General features: G+C 41.6%; 2 protein-coding genes across 13 annotated transcripts in view; both read right to left on the bottom strand.

Moving 5' to 3' along the window:
- C9 (complement C9) overlaps positions 1-3,240 on the bottom strand; it is a 47,001-nt gene extending 43,761 nt beyond the window's left edge. Inside the window, exon 1 of one of the 2 annotated variants that reach the window (XM_014831263.3) lies at positions 3,067-3,240. In XM_014831263.3, the coding sequence (XP_014686749.3) occupies positions 3,067-3,143 (77 nt within the window). In that variant the 5' untranslated portion in view covers positions 3,144-3,240. The remainder of the gene's footprint in view (positions 1-3,066) is intronic. The other variant, XM_070519736.1, reaches the window with a different exon arrangement.
- Positions 3,241-15,592: 12,352 nt separating this feature from the next.
- DAB2 (DAB adaptor protein 2) overlaps positions 15,593-22,079 on the bottom strand; it is a 99,995-nt gene continuing 93,508 nt past the window's right edge. For all 11 annotated transcript variants that reach the window (XM_014831215.3, XM_070519732.1, XM_070519731.1 and 8 more), the window contains 4 exons: positions 20,477-21,097; positions 19,809-19,918; positions 18,911-18,981; positions 15,593-17,337 (listed from right to left, as the gene is read on the bottom strand). In XM_014831215.3, coding sequence (XP_014686701.1) covers positions 18,916-18,981; positions 19,809-19,918; positions 20,477-21,097 — 797 coding nt within the window. In that variant the 3' untranslated portion in view covers positions 15,593-17,337; positions 18,911-18,915. The remainder of the gene's footprint in view (positions 17,338-18,910; positions 18,982-19,808; positions 19,919-20,476; positions 21,098-22,079) is intronic.

Genomic DNA, 22,079 nt, shown 5'->3' with positions numbered 1-22,079 from the left:
GAGAATAAGTTTATATATGTCTCTATGCTTTAATTTACATTAAAAAATACTAGAAGAATGCACCAGAAACTAATAAACGTAGTTACCTATGGGGGTAAGGTAGAGTGGGAGGGGGTAATAATCTAAGCACTGTACATATAATAACACAAATCTCATGAAAAGTTATGAGTGGGGAAATCAAGATTCTCAATATATGCTTTTTTATATGCTTTGATCTTTGAACCATGCAAATATTTTGTTATTTACAAATTAAAAAGAAAAACTAATGATAGCTACCCTCCTAGATTAGTAATTTTTGTGTGTCACTGTGCTAAGCACATTGTATGTTTTATTCAGGGATTTCTCACTGTAGGTCACGTTTTTATTCCCATTTTGCAGGTGAGGGACAAGTTTAGTGAAGTTAAGGAATTTGCCTGGGGTCACAGAGCTAGTAAATTGTACGGACCCTGGAATCCAACTCAGGCCACCTGGCTCCAGGACTGAGTTATGAGCTGTTGCTCTCCTTGCACAGTGGTTTTTAACATTTCTGTTCTACCTTGAGAAACATAAGAGATGATGTCCCCCTCATGACCTGTTCCCATGGGTGCACTCATGTTTGCAAACAAATGATCACTGAAAATCCCCAACAGTTCGCCAGTAGCAATGGCCCACTGTAGCTGTGGCTTAAGATGAAATGTCGACAGCCACATAATATCCCCTGAAGGCTGGTTGAAACTCCATCCCTTCCTGTCCTAAACCAGAGAGCATATCAAAGCGAAAGTAATAGCAAGGTCATTATTTTGAAGAATACTTCACGTTTATTGAGTTCTTACAACGTGCCAAGCACAGACGTTTTAAGGACCTTATATGTATAATGAATTAATGGTCACCAAAAACCTTATTAGGTAGAGGCTATTATTGTCACTGTGATGGGCTGAATTGTATCCCTCCATAAGATACGTTGAAGTTCTAACCCACGTACCTCAGAATGTGACCTTATTTAGAAATAGGATCTTTACAGAGGAATTCAAGTTAAAAGGAGGTCATTAGGGTGGGCCCTAATCTAGTATGACTGGTATCCTTATAAAAAGAGAAAATTTGGAACCAGGCAGACCTGCAGAGAGGGAGGATGAGAGCAGATTGTCATGTGATGACAGAGGCAGAGATCACAATGATGTAGCTGCAAGCCAAGCAATGCCAAGGGTGACCGGCCACCACCAGAAACTAGGAAAGATCCTTCCCAGAGTCTCAGAGGGAGCGTGGCCTTGTTGAAACCAGAGGCTTGAACTTCCAGGCTCCTGAACTGTGAGACAATAAATTTCTGTTGTGTGAAGCCACCTAGGAAGCGGTATCAGGAAACGAATACAACGACCATCTTACAGATGAGGGACCTGAGGTTCAGAGAGGTTGAGTAACTTGCTCAGATTTACATGGTCTGATGGTGAGTAAAGGCACCGTGACCTGAGCTTGGGTGGCTGAGTGCTAGAGAGGTGCTCCATTCTGATCAAATTTGTATTTTAAAAATCATTTGCAAACTTCAATTCTTTGGCTGACCTATGTGTCTCACTTCATGACTGATCTGAACACTCTGTTTTGACCTCAACCCTTAGTAAAGGGCAGAGCACGGAGTGTTTGGAGCAGGGTGACCCTACCAAACTCGCGAGGGCATGGCGGTGGGAGCCCCTGAAGCTGAGTCCAACTCATCAGGGCAGCTACGGGAGCTGGGGGCCAGCCAAGGGGGCTTTCTGGTCCTCCCTGAAACAACTGAGCGAGGCCAGGACCCAGGGGGTACACACTTCCAAGCAGTTGAAACTTCTCCACAGCCTCTCATTTTTGATCAGCAGGAGTCACCATCCAGGAATGTGAGTTGTTTAAATTATTTTTTTAACTTGAGAAAGGGTCGGGATAAGTAGAAGAGGACTAAGGAAACTTTCCGTAGCTGCCGTTCTGAATGTCCTTTGTACCTGATGCTCAGTAAACGAAAATATTTTCTGCATGGAATGATGTTTCTTAGATAATGAGGGATGAAGGAAAGCCTGGAGGAACACTTGACCCAGGGCCCCGTGCTGGTCTGCCCAGCACCTCTGGGTGCCCCCTCCTGGAAGATGCAGCCCTGTGAGTAAACCATGCATCGAGTGGGGCCCAGGCAGAAGGGCAGCCTCCACTGCTGCAAAGATGTGCTTCAGATGGCCATTAAGATCCAAAACAGAACTCGGTTAAACCAAGAGTCAAAGGACCAAGGGGAATTGGATGCAGGTCACAGTTATGTCTGAGCAGAGGGACAGTGTTTGGGCAGATATTTTCCCCCGGCTATACTGTCAAAGCCCAGAATATTTCAATACCTTCACTAGATCGGATCACGCTGTCTCAGATCACACAGGTTTGTGTGTGCTCCAGCAATTCCGGGTACAGTGTACATGCTCGGAAGCACATAGTGTCTGGTTGGTTTATTTCCTGAATCAACTTGCCCTGGGCTTTGTGTTCCCAATTAGGATCAGAACAAAATGAGAGAATATAACTGTGTTTGCTGGATGCACGGCTCACAGGTCTGCATGAGGGCGATTATTCTTAAATGGAAGAAATACAACCGTAAACCTAAGGACAGGACATGCGCCTCTGGGCACAACTTGAGATGTCAAGGAGGAGAAGCAAAATGATTCACCTTTCCTAATGCGGGTGCAAGAGAGTGATGTATCCAGTCATTAAGAATGTTAGACGTGGAGGCAGTGAGGGAAAGCTTAAATCTGCTTAATTTTCAACTTCTCAGATATTAGACCCTGATATATGCAAGTTTATCATACTCTGGTAAAAACCAGCTTTGTTTCATAATTCCAAGTGTTTAGAGTATGTCAGCCTTAACATTTGAAAGCCTTGTTTAAAAGAAACCCTTGGAAACAGCAACAGGATTCCTCAGAACATGCTCAGAGAAACACCCCATGCCTTTTCTCACCTTTTTCAAAGTTTAAATTCTGGGGCTACATATCTCAATGGGGGTTGAAATTTTTTACCCACTTTGCCGTCAGAGGTAGACCTTGAAATATTAAAGCCCACAGTGAAATTCCAGAGACAAACAGAAAAGCGACTCACTTGGGAGTGGGCCCGGCTGTCAGGACACTCACTTCTAGAATGCATATGGCAAAGGCGAACATCCGGCCCGCAGACATCTGCTCTAGTGCGGCAGCCCCCGTGGAACGGCCAGACCGGTCCTGTAGGGCACTGATTTGCAAAGGGCCAGAGGACTGGGGGAACAATTATTGTTTGTTTTCACTTGGGATTTTTGTCGAATTGGGCTTCCTGGATGCAAAGTCCAATCAAAGGAGAGTCATTTCGTAATTCTTGCACTGCTGTTCTCACATCAACAAGTGTATTCAGATAATGAACCTGCGAGTGCTAAATCAGCTGAAATGAGCAGTAGTGCTGTGTTGAAAACAAAAACAAAAACAGGACAAACAAAAAATCCCCAGTGGTTCTCATCTGGGGATCCTCAAGGAGGGAGGCTGAAGGAGTGTGTAATTTGGGAAAAAAAGGCGTATGGATGATTCTCATAGAGGGCTAAACTCAAAACTAGTAAAATAACTACACTGGCTGGAAAGGGAGGCACAGATCTACACGTTCCCACTAAAAGTGAGCTGCGTGGGTTATCGCCACCTGGGCAAGGCCAAGTGTAGGATGCCTTTACAAACCTGGCCTTCTTTATAGGCATAGTGGATCATTTTGAAGAATCTAGGTAAACTCCCTAAGGCATTTGCAATATCCTGCAGGAGGATCTGGTCTTCTTATTCCAGAAACACACCTGTTAGCAGGATAGATTCTGAGAAGGAACAATGTACTCCACCCCATCATAAAGGATTCCCCTGACACGTACACACGCATTTGCACATTCTCTAGGACTTGCGCAAAGGGTAAGTTGTTTTGCAAGTACCAGAGAATGTGGATGTCACAGCTGCTTTCAAAACACTGATTGCACCGTAGAATGATCTGGGGATCTGTGAAAAAAACATTGATCCCTGCCCGCCACCTACCTCCCGATTCTCATTTGACTCATCTGGGATGGGACCCCGCATCACTGTTTGTTAAAGGTTGCCAAGTCATTCAAATGAGTGGCCAGAGTTGAGATTTAGAATGACCACCTCAAGAAGAAAGACAGGAGATGTGATATATCATTGAATTTTTTTTTTGATTTGCTGACACAGGCCTTAAGAAGACTTCATGAGTATTTATTAATTACAAATAGGCAAATTTCAAACATTAGCACACACAAAGACATAAAATGGCGGGTGGGGTTAGGTAGGTAACAAATGCACAGCTGGTTTTTCCACTAGCGCCTTACCGTTCCACTAAGGGTCCTACTTATAGTAAGTCTATCTACTCTCACCACCATGTCTTGCCCCCTCTCATTTTTATGCAGAGAGCTTGAGGTCTCTAATGGGACTGATTTCATTAGTTCCTGAGCTTGCTGTCAATCTACAGACCATGCAGAATTGCCAAGCAATAAGATGATTTGACTGTGTACAGCACACTTGTAACTACATTAATGAATAAATTTATGCCCAAAGATACTTCTTGTGAGACTCGGCTAATGACAAATGGGCTTCATCCAGCTACAGTACGAATCTGTCAAATATGATGGAGCAATGCTGAGGATTCTTACACAGCCTCTCTGAACCCTGCAGGATACCTGCAGAAAGAAGAACTTGGAAGCAGGCAGGATAAGATGACGTTTTATACTAGTTAGACTTGATGCTAATTGATTAGATTTTGTGATGCCTGACTTGATAATTAAGTGCGAAGGGAGATTGAAAACCACCTCTCTCCTTGGAGACTGGCTCACTGGAGGGGGTCTGGGGGAGGCGGGGAATTTCTTAGCAGACTGGTTGGATGCTGAATTGCTCTGTAGAAGTTATATTTATTTTATCCCTCATGGTTCAGGCTAAATGTGATGTAGCAAAGTAATGGGAGCAGTCAAATATAATATTAATAATATATTAATCACATATTAGTAATATGTATTATATAAATAATAGAATATGCCTTATTTTTATAGTGCTTTTAACTCTTCTTTTCCCTTGGCATCTATTATATATCTGACATGTTTTTAAATGAGGTTTATATTTCAGTGTATATCTAGGGGAAATGAAGCATGATGCACTAGACTAGAGAAGTAAAATAATAATATTTTATTTGTATAACACTTAAGGGCTTCCGAAGAACAGAAAGGATAAACATTTGTTGAACTTTTGTAATGTGCCAAGCTATATATATAAGGTGTCATAGTAAGGTATACATATGTATAAAATCTCATTTACTCCTCAAAATAATCCATTTATAGTTGAGAAAACTGAGATGCACTGAGATTACATCGTTTGTCCGGCATCACCCACCTCCAGTGGTGAGTAACTGGAATATGGACCTGGTGAGTCTGTCTCCTCATCTTAGGCTCTTCCTACTGCACTATCAGTTCTCTTGTTGTTATTATTTTAATTATGTCATGTTAAGCAACATGAAGCTATAAGATTCCTCACTAAATCCTCTCAACTCCATAAAATATAAACTTCTAGTCTAGTCTTACAGATGAGGCTCAGAGAAATATAGCCAAGGCTACATGTAAACAAGTGGCAGAGGTGGGATTTGAACAAACCATGTCTTCAAACTGTAATTCCAGGGTTTTGCATTCTGCTGTGGGCAATCAAAGTTTTCACCACTCAGGGGCTTTAGAAAAAAATTTTTTTCCCCCTTGGTTTCAATGTGCTGGGAGCTAAATTATATTTATTGCACAATGATAATACATTTTTCCATTTTTAAAGCAGAGACATCCACATGTGTACATTAGAATGTGTGACCATTGGGCAGAAACACAGTTTTTACTGAGGTGACATAAATGTGTTGAGTGTAATTTCCATTTGGCTTTCTTAAAGTGATAGAAACAGTTTAAAAAAAATTTATTAGTAGTCATTTCATGGACTCCCTTAGCGTCCAAGGATCTCAAGTTGGAAACCACCATCTCATTCCGTATCTGCTTCTAAATGAATCTCAAAAGGTCCTTGGGTCTCAGAACACTACAATGAAATCGTAGGGCTTCCGCTTGCTACACATGCCCTTGCTGGAGATAATTGGAATCACTGAGTAAGGAGAACTGGGAGATGACTGTCGGTTGCACGCCCCTTGGTTTTAGGTGTCTTGCTTTCTGCTATGTCCTAACATCTAGGATTGTGCCTACCACATATTAGGCTTCCATAGATAATGTGAATTACATGTATTAATAGATAAATAAATGAATACAAGTGGGGAAAATGATGTCCAGGAAGGAGAAGTGATGCTCCCAAGGTCACAGGGTCAGAGGCAGGGGGGGCATCAGATTTCAGCTCTCTTCACGGCTGGTTCTGTGCCATTTTCATTACAGTATTTTCAGATGAGCTCTTTTATAATGAAAGAGAAAAATTTCTCTGTCGAGTGGTTCTGGGGCAGTTTGTGGGGGTGACGTAAGTCTGGCTGTCCCTTTAAAGGATTCCTGTGGCTCAGATCTGTTTACAATCACATGGAACTATTTAGGGCCCACTTGATCACATTACAGCACTTCATTGAAGGGAAGATTCCATACAATCCCTTTCTCTTTTGCAGTTCACAAAATCTGTGTATGCCACCTCCTACCATTCTTTTTAACCACACTCTTGACTGTCTACATTCACAGAAGACTTTTGAAACTGCCTTATTATCTCCCTCGCCACTCAAACTCCAGCCCTTACTTTAGTTATTTCAGTATTCCCATAGACACTACCCTGCCTCACTCATTCATGATTTCATCACTTCTATCAACATTTATATGAATTCCATTCAGCCCACTACCCTACCCAGCTTCATACCAACACCCATATGGCTTTACCTTTGAAAATGTCAATATCCTACTCTCTGACTACAACTTCCAATTCTTCCAGCTACCTCACTCTCATACTGTCAATATCTCCTTTCTTTGGCTTTATTGAGACATCCAGCTCCTTGATCTCTCCATTTTCCTCCAGATTAATACCCTCCTGCTGGCCTCTCTTCCTTTTATACTCTGTCTGGACTCCTGCCCATTAATGAACTCCTCTCTCAAGCTCAGCTCCCTCCCACCTCTTCCACCCTTTGTACCAACATGTACAAAGTCTCATGTTGGGATCAGTCCTACCAATTCAGTTTTCCACTGCTTTGCCTAAATCTAGCCAGATGCTCATCTCTGTTTATTTGTCTTTTCTTCAGTCTTTGGTCAAATTCTCCCCCCCTTTCTCTTAATGGCTCCTTCATCTCTTACTCCACCAAGAAACTCAGCTTCTCTGCATCTCAGTCAATTCTCAGAGGAAGAGGGATCCTGCTTTTATTTAGGTAAATCTGGTACTCTCTACTCACACCTTGACTTTCCAGGATTCTGTTGTATTAGTTCCCTCTCTTACATCCTCAGTTTCTCCATTTTGATTTGTTCCTTCTCATCAGCTTGTGAATATGCTCAAGTATCTTTTACCTTTAAAAATTCTACCCTATTCCTTATTTTTTTTAAATTACTACTACCCTTGTTAGCCAAACTTTTGCAGTCTGTATCAACTTTCTTCCTTTCCTGCATGGTTATGTTCAACCTATTGCAGTCTGTATTTTGCCTTTATTACTCCACTGAAGACCTCCTTATTGCTAAGTTTGATGGATGCTTTTTGGCCGTGATCTTTGCCTCAAAGACTCATTTGACCTTATTGGCCATCCCTATGCTTTAAAACTCTCTGTTCCCTTAACTTTTGTGATACAGCATTTCCTGTCTTCTGCTTCTCTTTTGCTAGCTCCTCTCCGTTGCCCATCATACATATGCTGGTATTCCTCACGGGGTCTGTCCTCTGCCATCTTCTCTTCTCAGTCTATACTTTCTTTTCTTACCACTCTTAAGATTAAGCCGAACATTCAGAACCGGAAGTCTCAAAGGGTAGTCTGTTGAAGTTCCTTTACCAGAATATTCTGGATTCTTGTTTTGAAAGTATAGATATTGAGAAGTGATACTTTTCAAAAAGTGCAAAGTTTGAGTGTTACTTTCCAGCCTAACAACTTGAAGTACTTCTAGAAGAAATCTCCAGGTGGACTTTGATTTGTCTGTGGTAAGTTGAACTTGTGATATCTAAAATCAAACACATAATTCTTACCCTGTCTCTGTCAAGGAAGCTCTTCTTTTTTCCTTATTTTCATTAATGAGACACCACCTGCCTGGTCCTTCTGATTTCTGTATCTGAGTGTCATCTTTGCTTTTGATTGTATTAATATGTTGACAGGACACAAAGTGTTAAGCAGGCTCATGATGGTTACTTCAGAGTTCTTTCATAGTTACTGGATGATCAGTTGATTTCATTCAGTTTAGGTATAGTTGGCTTCTGAAACTTGGGACTTTGACAAAAAGAAAGTAGTATTTGAGAATGAATCTATATATAGATTTATCAGTTAATGTGTAAACTCAACTAGATATAGTAGGAGATGATGCTTTGCAAATCTTAAATGTTCTCTTTTAAAATTATGTTTTCTAGATCTTCTGCAACTTTATGGCTGGACCCTGAGCCTTATTGCCTAGGAAAGGACGTGGTGGAATAAAGAAGCAATTATCACCTGTCAATCTCAAAGCAGTGGGGACAACATAGGTTACGATGTAGATAACATAAAAAGACTGCCTCTTTGGCTCAAAGAAATTGTGAGAGGGAGACTAGAGGTGGGAGAGGCAAGCCTGGAGATATGAATTCTGAGTAACTCTTTCAGGCCAAATTTCAGAATGGGGCCAGCATGTTAAGTAGGTTGAGGTCAAAGACAGATGTTTCTGTCCTTGCCATCTGAAAATCTGGGAGAACAACTTCCAGACTTTTCCAGTGTGGGGGAAGCCAAATCAGAATAAAAGTGGTTGTCCCATGTAGTTGGGCAGAGAAGGAGGGACTGAATTCACCTTGCTAGGTTATTTGGCTGTCATGTGCCATAGAGAATACCAAGAAGTTCTTCTCTGCCCTAATAAGGGGTAGAGGGTTTGCTAGCAGGCTTGCTGGGGGGTTTGCTACATCAAGGACAACATGGCCCTAGAGCTGAGGGCAGGGATGGAAAGGCTCTTACGGTCAGACCTCCCAGGAGTCCAGTGTTAGTGAGGAAAGGTGAGGGCCCAGGCAGCAGAGAGAACCACCAGTCTCTGTAGGATCCCCAACTGTGTGGAGAGGAGCAGACACTACATTCTTTGGCCAAAAGCTTTAGCTACAGATACCAACAAAGTATTGACCAGGTAGATGAGGTATATGCCATAGAGGCTGGAAGAACCAGAGGACAGTATAAGACCCTGTCTGAGGAGCTAAGCCCCTTCTCAACGCTCCCCTCTATACCCTCTCCCCTCACAAAACTAAACATTATTATGGAGGAGAGCAGGAAGAAGGGAAGACATTTGAAACACTGGGCACATATCCAAAACAGATAGAGTTACCTATTGAGGGAGTGATAATGACTGGCTGGAGGTTACAGGACCTGACTAAATGTTGGCACCCACAGCCAGTGGAGTGGAGACTCGTGAGGAAGATCAGATTGGTTAAAAAAAGAAAGAAAAAAAACAGAATGTGGATATATTTTTTCTCTGCTCCCAACTGTCGTGTAAGCAAATTTTTGACCCTGTTTAAGAAGTGCATTTGTCTCCTCCAGACATGTTCTACTAATCCTTCTTCTCTAGGGACAGGGCCGGTCGGTAATTATAGATGATTTAAGTCAGGAACTTAGTCCTGTAGCTGGTCCAGCATCGTCTCCTTCAACTTTTTTGCTTTTTACTGATTTGTGCTTTTCCCTGTCTTGGGGTTTTGTGCTTATTGTTGATGGGCTGCCAGGCGTCTCTCTGCTCTGTGTTCACCTGGTCAGTTTCCAATTTCCATAGTTCGAGGGTTTGTGTTTGTCAAATTAAAGGATGAGGAAAGTCATCACCATTGATAGGCTTTTTAAACCCGAAGAACTGAGGAGGAGAAAATTAAAAGGCAAGGTGTGTTATCAATACATAGTTTTGAAGCAGTTCTTTAAGAGCATGATACCATTGGATGTTAGATTTTGATGAAACTATACCATGGTGTTACTGTTATAAAATGCACACGTGTGAACAGCCTTCCTCCTTGACTCTGGAACGTGCACCTAGCCTGCCTTTGAGCAGATGCAGGATGATTTGCTATTTATAATGTAGAAAAAATTGGGAGAACATTACTCACAGCCCATCCTTCATTGTGAGCGGTCTAGGCTTGCATTAAATACACTTACACATGCTGATGGGAAATAACTGAACTAGAATGGACTGAGTGTGAGGTTACATTGATGTGTTGCATTTGTAACAACTAGAAAATTCAAACTTCGAAGTAATGCTTAATTCATCCTGAAGATGAGCTCTGGAAAAGCCAAAGAGGGATCAACTTGTCAACAATCAAAACATTTTTTTCATCCATTTTTGTGATAAGCATATTATTTATAGAAAGTATAAGAGGAGAGAAGCACCATGAATAGAATAAAATCTTGGTGAATGTAAACTACGCCAGCATAAAGGCAATGGAGCCAGTTTTTGGAGGTAATAGAGTGGTTAAGTGGTTAATTTAAGGTTAAGTGCAAGGACACTGGAGCCCAGGTTGGGACTTCACTTCAGCCACTTACCAGCTATGTCACTTTGGGCAGTTCCTTTAGTCTTTTGTGCCTCTGTGTCTTCTTCTATAAAATGGCAGTGGTGGGAGCACCTCATGGATTTGATACGAAAATTAAATTGTTTATTGTAACACACTCAGAATAGTGTCTGTCGGGGGGAAAAGCTTGATAGGTGTTTGCTGTCTCTATTCAATGACTTCTGTGGAGCATCCCTGAATCCAATATTGTTTTTCAAAGCTGGTAGTGTTGAGCTTACAAAGAAGTAAAATGGAGAATTGCAAGGCACATTAGCTAAGAAGAGCTCAGGAGTTTTACAGTCCTCCCCCTAGTATCCTTCCAACTGAAATGGCACATCCGGTTGAGTTCTAATTAGGTTATGTCAACACTAAAGCCTCATAGGCAGTGTCTTTTAGTTCCCTGCCCCCTTCCAACTTTTATTGTCTCTGGTAATCTTCGTGGTGCTAACACAGAGAAACCTGTCCTCTGCATTCTTTAGCTTCCACCTTCTAGTCAACGTACCTCACCATCAGCTTTGCTGGCTATGCTTCCCATGTACGGGCTTCTCTTCTGCCCTGCGGGTGCCGTGGAGTCAAAGACTGCTGTGATCTGCATTTGGAGGAGGGCCAACTTTGGGTTAAATTATCACTCGGGCATGTGCGAAACACATTGGCTAATCCATCAGCCATTTCCAAGGACCTCGTGCCAGGGCTGGCTTCAAGGGCAGGCGACGCATGCAGTAGCCCAGGGCTTAGGCTTCAGAAAAGCCCCACGCATAGTTTAATGCTCTGTTGTTACCATCTTGAAACTCTTAATTTTATCTTTGGACTTTTGTTTTGAAAGCAATGTCTGATGGGAAGATGGAGCATGCACATGAGCAGAGGAAATACGCATTGTGCCCTCACTTCCATGCCACCCCATCTGCACATAATGTTTATATTGTCCTGTGAGCATGAAATTCAGGTGGCTCCATGACGTGTAGGAGTTCAGTGACTTAAAGCAAAAGTGAGTAAAAGGTAGGTGTATTATGTCTATGACTGAGTAAATGACAGCCCTGAGAGGTCACATTGTCCATTTGAACCAGAACTTGCTTTTGACACAAAAAGAAAGACAAATGACCAAGAAACACTATCATATCTTTATTACTAGTGTTACTTACCTGCATTAGCCACCTTATTATGCTGAAAATAATGACATGGAAGGAAAGAAAGAGACAGGCAAAGCATAGTCTCTTTTTTCCCCATCTTTCTTTACTCATCAGTGAACTAAACGTGGAATGTATGTGTGTTGAGAAGTGAATTAAAATAGTTGAGTTAGTTTTGTGCAGTGTTTCCACTGTTCTGGCAAGAATGAAATACATATTCAAATATATATGCATGTATAAAATGCAAATTGTGTTATTTCAGTGATTCCACTTATGAGGTAAAGATGAGTGGTAAAGGGGACCAGCCCTGTGGCCGAGTGGTTAAGTTCGTGCACTCTGCTTCGGCGGCCCAGGGTTTCACTGGTTCGGATCCCGGGCGCAGACCTAGCACTGCTCATCAAGGCATGCTGAGGTGGCGTCCCACACAGCAGAACCAGAAGAACCTACAACTAGAATATTCAACTCTGTACTGGGGGTCTTTGGGAAGAAGAAGAAGAAAAAAAAGATTGGCAACAGATGTTAGCTCAGGTGCCAATCTTTAAAAAAAAAATTAGTGGGAAATTTCAGGCTAATACTATAAAATGTCAATTTTTCTTTACTTAAAACAACATTAAATAGCAAATAAAATGTCATGATAAGGGAAAGCGGTTGCAGAAGAAAAGAAATCAGTTTATACTTTAATGTTTTTAATGGCTCTTTTTCCTCCTTTTTTGAACAATGGATCCTCCATTTTTATTTAGCTGTAGGCCCCAGAAATCACCTAACCAGCCATGCCTCTTCCTTAGTTACCTTCACTATAGAAGTTGGTAAAGCTAAAAGCTGGATTTCCCAGCCTCCTTTGCACCCAGAAGTAGCCATGTGCCCAAATTCTGTCCGATGAGACATAGCTGAAATCTACTAGGAAGCTTTGGGGAAAGCTGAAATGCTGGTACAAGGAGCAGATATTGATTGTGCTGCCTTTCCCTTTCTGCTCTCCTTGAACACTAACATATTTGGAGCTATGCAGCCATCTTGTGACCATTAGCCAATAAACGCGAGAATAGAAAGCCAAGAGGCTAAAAGGTTGGAGTGAAAAGCTGAGTCTGTGTCCTTGAGGGCCTTGTTGAGCTGCTGAGCCAACACCAGCAGCCACCAATCTACAATTTTTATGTGAGAAAAATAAGCCCCTACTGGTTTTAGCCTCTGTGAGCCTTTCCATTACTACAGTCAGTTCATTACTAATGGACATGTGGGCTATGAACTGCCTTCCTGTGCCCAGGGTCTTTCATCTAAAGAAGACAACGCCTCCTGCTTCTAGCCCTATCATCTCCACCATCAAGCCTCTAAACCAGTCTCTCAGACCCATGAGGGAGGCAGCAAAGCAAATGTCACATAACCCTTGTTTTCCTTCTCTTTCCTCTCCATTAGCTCCTGGGTTTCAACACTCCTCTTAGCAGCCCCCAAACAAAAGTTTCTATGATGATCAGTCAGCGTAAGTATGTACTAGGTGGAGGCAGCCTCAGACACACCTCAGAAACATCTGCAACTCAGCCTCAGCCCAGTCTGGTCACCATGTCACTTTTAGAATGGCAATAATTTCCCTTTCTTACAATGAAGGTAAAATGATAGTAAATGAAGTCAACTAAAGGAAAAGAGAATTGACAGAAAACACCATGACAAACATCAAGAGAACTCAGTCATGAAGACTTTCAGAGTCAGGTGTTTTTTCCTTTTTTTATGACCACCTTCTCTGTGGTCCCTGTAGAAGCCCAGTTTCTTGGCCACTGAGTAGCCCACACTGTCGTCTCCCTGGAGACTGGCGCTCACATGATTTCAGCACCCAGTGGAGGCTTAGTAATTAAGTAAGTAATTCCAGAGGAGCAAGGGCAAATGAGGGGCTCAGTCCCTCATTAGGTGAGATGACACATGGCTGGCCCTTGTCCATCAGCATTGCTGTAATTAGGACATGTTAACAGGACTGTTGCCGTCTCACAGCCCTGTGTGTGTCCACATTTGGCTTGTGGAACATGAGTCTTAGTTATTTTTAATAGAGGAGAGTTAAAACAATATTTCCCAGCAAGAATCAGGTGTTTTATTTTCTAGCAACCTTCTCCAGCAGTAATAGCTTAAATATTTACCAGGGATTTGGGGGTAGCTCCTATCTTTCACGAGAAGACTTTGTAATGAACCTGTTCCGGGAATATGGGTCAGAGTCCTCACTCATCAGTTTATTGCAGGGTCAACCAAACTCCTGAGTTAGCGACATCCTCTGTTCTTTCCCCTCCCTGCTTTCAGCACAGGAAAGACACAGAATCATACTTGGTGTGGCTTTCTCTAGACACTATGGTTGGCCTTTTCATGGAGGAGTTTGAAATCACTGACTGAAAAGATCTCCCTACTACTACGCACCAATTTTACAACAAAATACCATGGAAACCACTCATTTAAGAGTTGAAGCAGACTGCAGCCATTTTAAAGCACGGATGCCATTCTTTGTTGAGATGGAGCAGTAACAGATCCCAGCTCACAGGATTACTGTATCAATAGAATGAGTTATGTTGTGTAAATGGTAAAGCACTTCACAAATGCAAGATCATCTTGAGAAAAGCAATACCTTCTCCCTTTGTATTGTCTTTATGTGAGAAGTTTGGGAGCATGCTGGCTGTTAAAGTTCAGCTTTTAGGTTAGATCTATCTGGTGTCTAAAAGAAACCCTCTTGCAGGAATAATAGGGTTGCCATAAAAGCTGAACTTGTGGCATACAGGTGTGAATATCACTGCTACTAAAGAGACAATAATAAAGAAGCGGTCTGTTCCCACTTTGCTAGGACACTTCAGTAAGCACCTCCCTCTGCTTGGTCAACAGTAGATCCTACTGCACTGACGTGAAAGTCCTCCCCTTGTACACATGAGCAAGGGTTAACCTCCAGCAAGATCTTGCAGATTAAGCCACATAGAAATAGCATACGGTCTCAATGGTTTAGACACACTGTAGAGCATCTGGATAAGCCAGATAATTTGTGCAACATGTTCTTATCAGCAGCCTTCACCATCTCATCTGTGGCTTACCGGAAGCTGCTTTGGTGTGGAGTCTGTTTCTCTACGTTCTACTTATTGTCAGAACGAGACCACATGTTTCAGTTAAGGAGAAAGGTAAAGCAGTAAAACTGAACATCCCATAACAACAAACACCAGTCAATGACATCCACCCTCCCAAGTTTGTGTTACTCCTCAGAGAAGTCAAGTTTAACACCAAGACTTCTATACTCAAGTAAGGCCTGCCTTGGCGTTATCTTCCCTGTAGAACCAGGTCTTGAAAAGAACGAGAGTCTTGAACTTTTATACTAGGGAAGAGTGTTTAAGATTGTCCTAGTGCTAGATGTCTGATTATTGGCTGCCCATCTCACCCAGAAGCTCTCCTGAGTGGCTTATACCAGCCTGGAGCGGTCCACACTGTTGTGTCTTGGTGAGGTTAAACATGGCTAAACAAAGAATAATGGGAGGCAAAGGGTAAAAGACGTGAACCAAGAATTCACTAATAAATGCTTTTTATACTAGACATCACTTGAAGTTTTTCTCGTACACATCTTAACCATTGGACTCCCATTAAACTCTCAGGAAGGGAGTGTGTGTAGATCTGAGAAAGGAGAATAAGACATTGAAAGATATCAGATAATAATTTACTCATGATCCTATTTCATGGACTTCCACTTTCTCTTCATCTTTGTGACAATCCAGAATGTACTATAACTAACATTCGCTCACTTTAGACTGGTATATTTTATACCTTGACCCTAACACATCAACCCAAAGCAGGGGTCAAATATTAGAATAAACTGATGGTAAACACATGAGATTTTGCCATTTCAGTTTATTGAAATGAGTAAATTTATAGCCTTATCTGCATACAGAAAAGTGCACAAGAAAAGAAGTATGTACAAAACAGTTGTGTGGCTGATCATTACTTTCAAAATTTTTTCTACTTTCAAAAATTCAACTACCTAGAAATAATTACCTCCAGTTTAGCACATTTAGGTATTTGAACACATAAAATACTATTTCAAGTCTGTGTTTATGACGACTGAGTAGGAAGTCAGATGGAAAATTACACCATCCATGATCAGCTATTACCATTGAACATAAAACCACAGGACTTTAGCTAGGACTTCAGCTAGGACTTCTTGGGGCTAATCAATAGAGGTTCATGAGGCCGCCATCTTGTTCAGATCCTGAGCAGTCATCCTCTTCTTCCATGTAAAGGTAACATTGTATGTGGTTGATTAATATCCACACAAACCTGAGCATTAGGGGTCAAGAGACAACATTAAAAACCCCAACATAGAACAAAACTCATTTTGGCAAGAACAAATCCTTCAGAACTGTGCTAATGATAGGACTGAAAATGAACCGGGAAAGTTTCCAAGGTTATGAGGAGAAAAATATTGCAGACATTAGGTTTTTGATAACACCAAATACTTGTTCTACAGCTTTTTTTTCTCTTTTTTTCCATTTATCCTCCTACTAACTATGAGACTGTGGCTTCAAGAAAGTTTTCCAGTTACTTGATAAAGGTCTAGTATGACCCCAAATAAGCACCTAATATGTTTGGCACAATCACGTTTAACTTTGTGATGTGTTGCTCTTCAGAATACAGTCCTTCACTGCTGAGTTGAGTTCAGTTTTTCTTCAACATGTACTGCTCTGCTGGAACTTCAGCTCAAAAGGATGGCCCCCTATTCCACAGAAAGGATAAAGGTTGCGCCCATTTGCAATTCTTGTTACTGGGATTAGCCATTACTGAGAAGGCAGAGAGGTTTCAGATGTGTGAATCATTAGAATTTTTTGCTCCATAAAACTCTGTTGCTTATAAAAAAGAGGTCAACCTGGGAGCAAAACTGACTGAAAAGAGAATCAGAGGGAAAAGGAGAGGAGAGACAAATAATGCTTTTCCTCAATTCGATAGCTAGCAAGAGATTGGAAAAGGATAATCTTGTCCTTGAGAGAAAAATAATCTTCAGAAGGTGAGAAGTTTTATCTTTAAAAAGGTTCTTAGGTGTGTCAGATTCCAAAATGTCTAAGAAGAAGTTAGACTTGCTTCAATTTTACTTTAAAAATTTTCTATAAGTGATGGTCTGAAGCAGGAGTTAAGATTCTGCCCTGTTCTACTACAATCTTCAGGTTTTATGCTCTAAAACAGAACCCCCAAACGATTTTGAACAGTAAGGATTTTCAAATTTATTTAGAATGGTATGATCTAAAGGGTTGTTGTGGCTGCATCTCCCAACCAGAGGGTACATTGGGGAGTGTTCTAGAAGGTTCTAGGGACACAAAAGGCAAGGATTCAAGTAGGAATACTACTTCATTTACATTTAAGCTAGAGAGTTTAGGTTCTTAATTTATTTAAAACCATAGATTCAGTTTAGCTTTAAACAGAAAGTAAAAGGCATTTTACCAGTGGAAGAGGCAGCAAGAAATAAGGCAACAGATAATACGTCAAAGCTAGAACAGGGGCAGCGGGCAAGACTTGTCTGGCTATTAGTTTTGTCCTTGACTACTACGGCCAACCTTTTTGTTCCTCTGGAAAGTCAGCATGCCAAGTTCCTAGAGGAGGAGGAGAAGAAAAAAACCTGCGGTTAGAATTTTTGGATTGAATGTCAAGGTATTAAATATGAAGTCATTATTTCAAGTGTCAGAAATAGGATCTCCTAGGGCTGATATGAGAGGATTGAATAAAATAATAAACGTAGAACCTGTACTAAAGTGATTGACACAAGCGCTCGATGATGTCAGCTATTTTCTCCCATGACAGCTCTCTTGCCCTGCCCCAATCTATATGTTTAGCAGGTTGACCAACATTATTCTCCCTTCATGACCTAAAGAAGAAAGGGCCTCCAAGGAGAATTCCAGTCACTTCAATTCAGTGCAAACAATCCTCCTAAACTCCTAGTGTAGTTTATTCCTTTCTATTCCTTCGCAGATGCCTCCCCTGGAGAGGAAGGTGAGAATGAGGCTCTGTTAAGACTTCTAGCCCTTCAATAGATTACGCTGCTTTATTAACATTAGAAATCATCTGGCTGCTTGTTAAAATGAAGCTTTTCCTCAGCACTGGAGGGGGATTCCTTAGAGCTGGGATGGGGACCAGGAATTTGCCTTTTCAATAAAGTCACCCAGTTCTCTGAAGCAGATTTTATGGAAAAGCACTTGAAGAAACACTGTAATTGTAGAAGTGGGATGAGGGGGAAGGGTCCAAATTGCAAATAAACTCAACCTTATTGTCGGATGTCAGATTTAAGATTGTTATCTATTTAAAATAGTGAAATTCCAGATGGGGCAAGACATGGTTTAGCAGCATTACTTGGGTGGGGCAAGACTGAGAAAAATGGGTTTGGGTTCTTTTCGTTCTTTCTGTTGTTCTCTCCTACCAGCTACATTCTCCCTCCTCTAAACTGCAGACAAGGTTCCTTTCCTCTACTCACTTCGGTCTTTCAAAATCAAAGTTGCTTCCACTCACTGTTGAGAAAGGGTCACACTGAGCCTTTCTAGGGTCTCAGTCTAAGGTGAGTATGCTTAATAACTCACCCAGGGTAAAATCCACTAGAGGGAAGAATCAACTTACAGACTCATCTGAACTTATACCTACTGCTTTAGCAGGAGACATTGGCGGCTGTCATCTTTTGGAATTAATACCATCAGACTATTTCAGACTAACTTTGAGCCTCCTCTCAAGGAAATAAATACTGTTTGGGGAGGCCAAAGAGTTGTGTTAGCTGACCTGTTTGGTGGCTTCAGAAGGTCTTCAGATTTTGAAGGTTTTGTACAAAACCAAGTAATTACTAAGATGTTTTGCAATCACTTCAATATAAAGGTAAAACATCTAGAGAACTATAATGTGTTAGAAGTCCACTTCCATACCGAACTGAAATATCACAAGCACAGGATATGATAGAAATCCATATCCCTATGGATATATAACGGTCTTTTGATATGGATAAGAATTCTTTTCTTAAATGCCCAGCCGAGCCATTATTGAATTAGTTAAGTATAGATTTCCATGTCTATTACTTCTGGATTACAGAGCTTTAATCTCTTCCCAATTCTAAAATTAAAATCTCACCCTCACCCCCTGTGCTACCCTTTTTCACCAAACCTAAGCTTCAGAGGATCTTCTACTCACAGATGTTAGGCAAAAGGATTTCCGAAAGGATCCTTATAAACGTCAGGTGATGTGGGTTGAGGAGAAGCCATCTATGGAGAGAAAACAATCCAGTCAATAAATATAATCATAGTTATAAGAAAAAACCTATAATTAAGACTTCTCAAATTCCTTTAAAAATCACTTAGAAAATCACAGATGAATCAGATATTGTTGGGTCTTCAATGACTTGTGTTTGCCTGCTTGTAATTGATGATGTATATTTATTATTTCCATGAAAACCAAGGTTCAGGTGAATTATGTTTGCCTCCCCAAAATGAGAAGTATCATTTTTATGAGCTAAAGAATCATGGGTGGGAAATCAGGAACTTAAATCTTTGAAAGATTTTTTTTCTTTTTTTTTTTTAAAGATTTTATTTTTTCCTTTTTCTCCCCAACGCCCCCCGGTACATAGTTGTGTATTCTTCGTTGTGGGTTCTTCTAGTTGTGGCATGTGGGACGCTGCCCCAGTGTGGTCTGATGAGCAGTGCCATGTCCGCGCCCAGGATTCGAACCAACGAAACACTGGGCCGCCTGCAGCGGAGTGTGCGAACTTAACCACTCGGCCACGGGGCCAGCCCCCTGAAAGATTTTTTTAAGATAGTATTTCGGCTCAATTTTCTCCCAAGACACTTTCACGAGCCAGGCTATGAGAGATACAAAGGACTTTTTCTATATGATATTCATTGCTCAAGGTCAGGATAGTAGTCCCTGCGAAAATAATCTTTCCCCAGTTTGAGTTGATGTTTACGCTGTGATGGTTCTTAATGATAGACCTTATTCAGATGTTCTTTATTGTCAACAAGTTATTATGCAAACAAGGTTAATTCAGGAGGCGCCACGTACTTTGGAGCAATAGCTTCTAATAGTGGATACTTACAGAGGCTTGTGATGAACTGAAAGAATCTTTAGAGAAAGGGTTCTCAAACCCATTGTCAGCAGATTTGGTAACTGGCAGGGCACTTTGTCTGGGAGCTGGCTTTGGTGGTTCTAGAACGTGAAAAACCCCGCATAGTCAGTAGACAAGCTTTCCCCAAATATGGGCACATATCCCCGAGTCAGGCTTATCTTAGAAATTATTTTCCATGCTTTTGAAATTTACGTCAATGGAACAAAAATCACCGCCAAATACTGGGACTCCTTATGATTATTATAGGCAAATTCATCCCCTCTCAGAAGAGGAAGCCATGCATATTTACCTGAACTAGGAGAGAATCAGACTTCCCTCACTCATGGCCATGAGATTATGGCTGAGGCCTTACTACACAGCCCTCCAGGGCCATGACCCATGGAATTTCAACAGCTCTTAGCAGCCCTTTCAAGAATTGTCACAAGAGGGCAGCATTGAGCCAGCCCTTAGAAACAGCTAACTAAGGTAAATAACTCCAGAGGGTAAATGGTTAAGTTGTCTCCATAACCTCTGATTACCAAAAAACCAGAAGTAAGGCTATTGGTGGGGTGGAGGAGGGTACTTCTGAGGGACTCTGTGGGCCCATATGACAGTGGAAATACTTGTTGGTACAGTAGACAGAGAAGTGGGTAACTTACCATTGATCTTTTTCAACAGTTGATTAGCATCAAAGTCATCATGGTCTGCATTCTCCTGAGGAATGCCAACCTTGCTGTTGAAATAATTGGAGAAGGCACTTGAAGTCCCAGAGGAAGTCTGCTCTCCCTTCCTTGCGGGCACAGCAGGTGGCTGCCGTAATTGGAAGTCCTTAAACATTTCTTTCACTTCCTTGACTTCTTTATCCCCAAGTGGGTCCAAGGCAGTGAAGGCGTCACTGGAGATATCCTTTGGAGGGCCAGTTCTGGGAGGTGGTTGAGGAGGAGTGTCCAGAAGAGAGGAGAGCTGGCCAGAGGAAGCAGGAGCTGGAAAAATATTGCTCTGAAAAGGATTCCCCAAAGGGCTTGTTGATGACCAAGTATTGGGTGCTACAGATGCTGATGGGCCCCAAACAACAGGGGCTGGAGGGGGAGTTGAGGCTGCAAAGGATGAAGGCTGGTTCCAACTTGCAACAGCTGGGCTTGTGGTAAAAATGACTGGTTGACAGAATCCTGAAAGCTGACCACCCATCACGGCTCCTGGGACCATTGAAGTGGACTGACTGAAGACTAAAGATGTTGGGCTCCATGGTCCTGCCTGAGAGGGTGTAACTGATACGCCACCTGAAGGAAGCAGGAGAAAGGACTTATCAGGTGACAAGCTTGAAGAGGAAATCTTGAGTTTCAGAAAGCACAATGCTTTGGGGAGCATTTGTAGAGCATCTATGTGACACAAACCTCATTAAGTCTTGAAGCTGACATGGAAGTAAAGGCTCCGAGAGATCAAATCACTCTAAAGATTAATTAGCTAACACAGTATAGCTAGCATTCTGATACTGGTTGCATTTCGAAGCCCTTTCTTTCTACCACATCTTTTTCACTTTCCTCATTAGAAGGGTAATACAGTCGACAAGTAACTAGTAATGAAAAAATGAGCCCTTATCATACACACACTGATATATTTCAAACAGCTAGAACAGAGCCTGTCAATAGCACAAATTTATTTGTTGAGGGAATACATTTACATAGACAAACCATGCTGATTATGAAGTAGTTAATTAAGATAATCCATTGGGCACTCTTCATCATTGATTCGATCTTTTCATTTGGCAGCTGGCTCACGTCTGGAGTCTTACGGAAACCAGCTATGACGCTTGTGCATTAGCCCTCAACATGCTTGCATCCCAAAGAAACCATTTCAAAGTTTCTTTGCTTTTAAATGCTGCCAAGGTTGACACAGCTATATAAAAGGATGATAAAATTTGGTCGATGCTAAGATAGTAAAACTACTTACACTTTTATATATAAAACTTGAGGAAAGGCTGGTTATCCTGGGAGAGCTGTTTCAAATAAAAGGGCTTCCTGCTGTGTGTCACTCACTAAACCTTGCCAGAAGTTGGAACAGAGTATTTAAGAGGAAGGGAAGGAGAGAAAACAATGTCAAGCAAAAAAAAACCTTCCAAGGTACTAACTGCCTGTGTCTGAGCATCTGATCTTTGCGGGGGCAGTGGCTCCATCTCCTGCATCCTTGCCATGTTGATTAGGAATTAGTTAGATCACTAAAATCCATGTCTCTCCACTGTTTGCCCCTCTCATTCCTCACATC

Source organism: Equus asinus, chromosome 10 (genome assembly GCF_041296235.1).
Source record: "Equus asinus isolate D_3611 breed Donkey chromosome 10, EquAss-T2T_v2, whole genome shotgun sequence".
Classification (NCBI taxonomy): Eukaryota; Metazoa; Chordata; class Mammalia; order Perissodactyla; family Equidae; genus Equus; species Equus asinus.
Note: the sequence above shows the minus strand (reverse complement) of the source record. Positions and strands in the feature narration are given on the sequence as shown.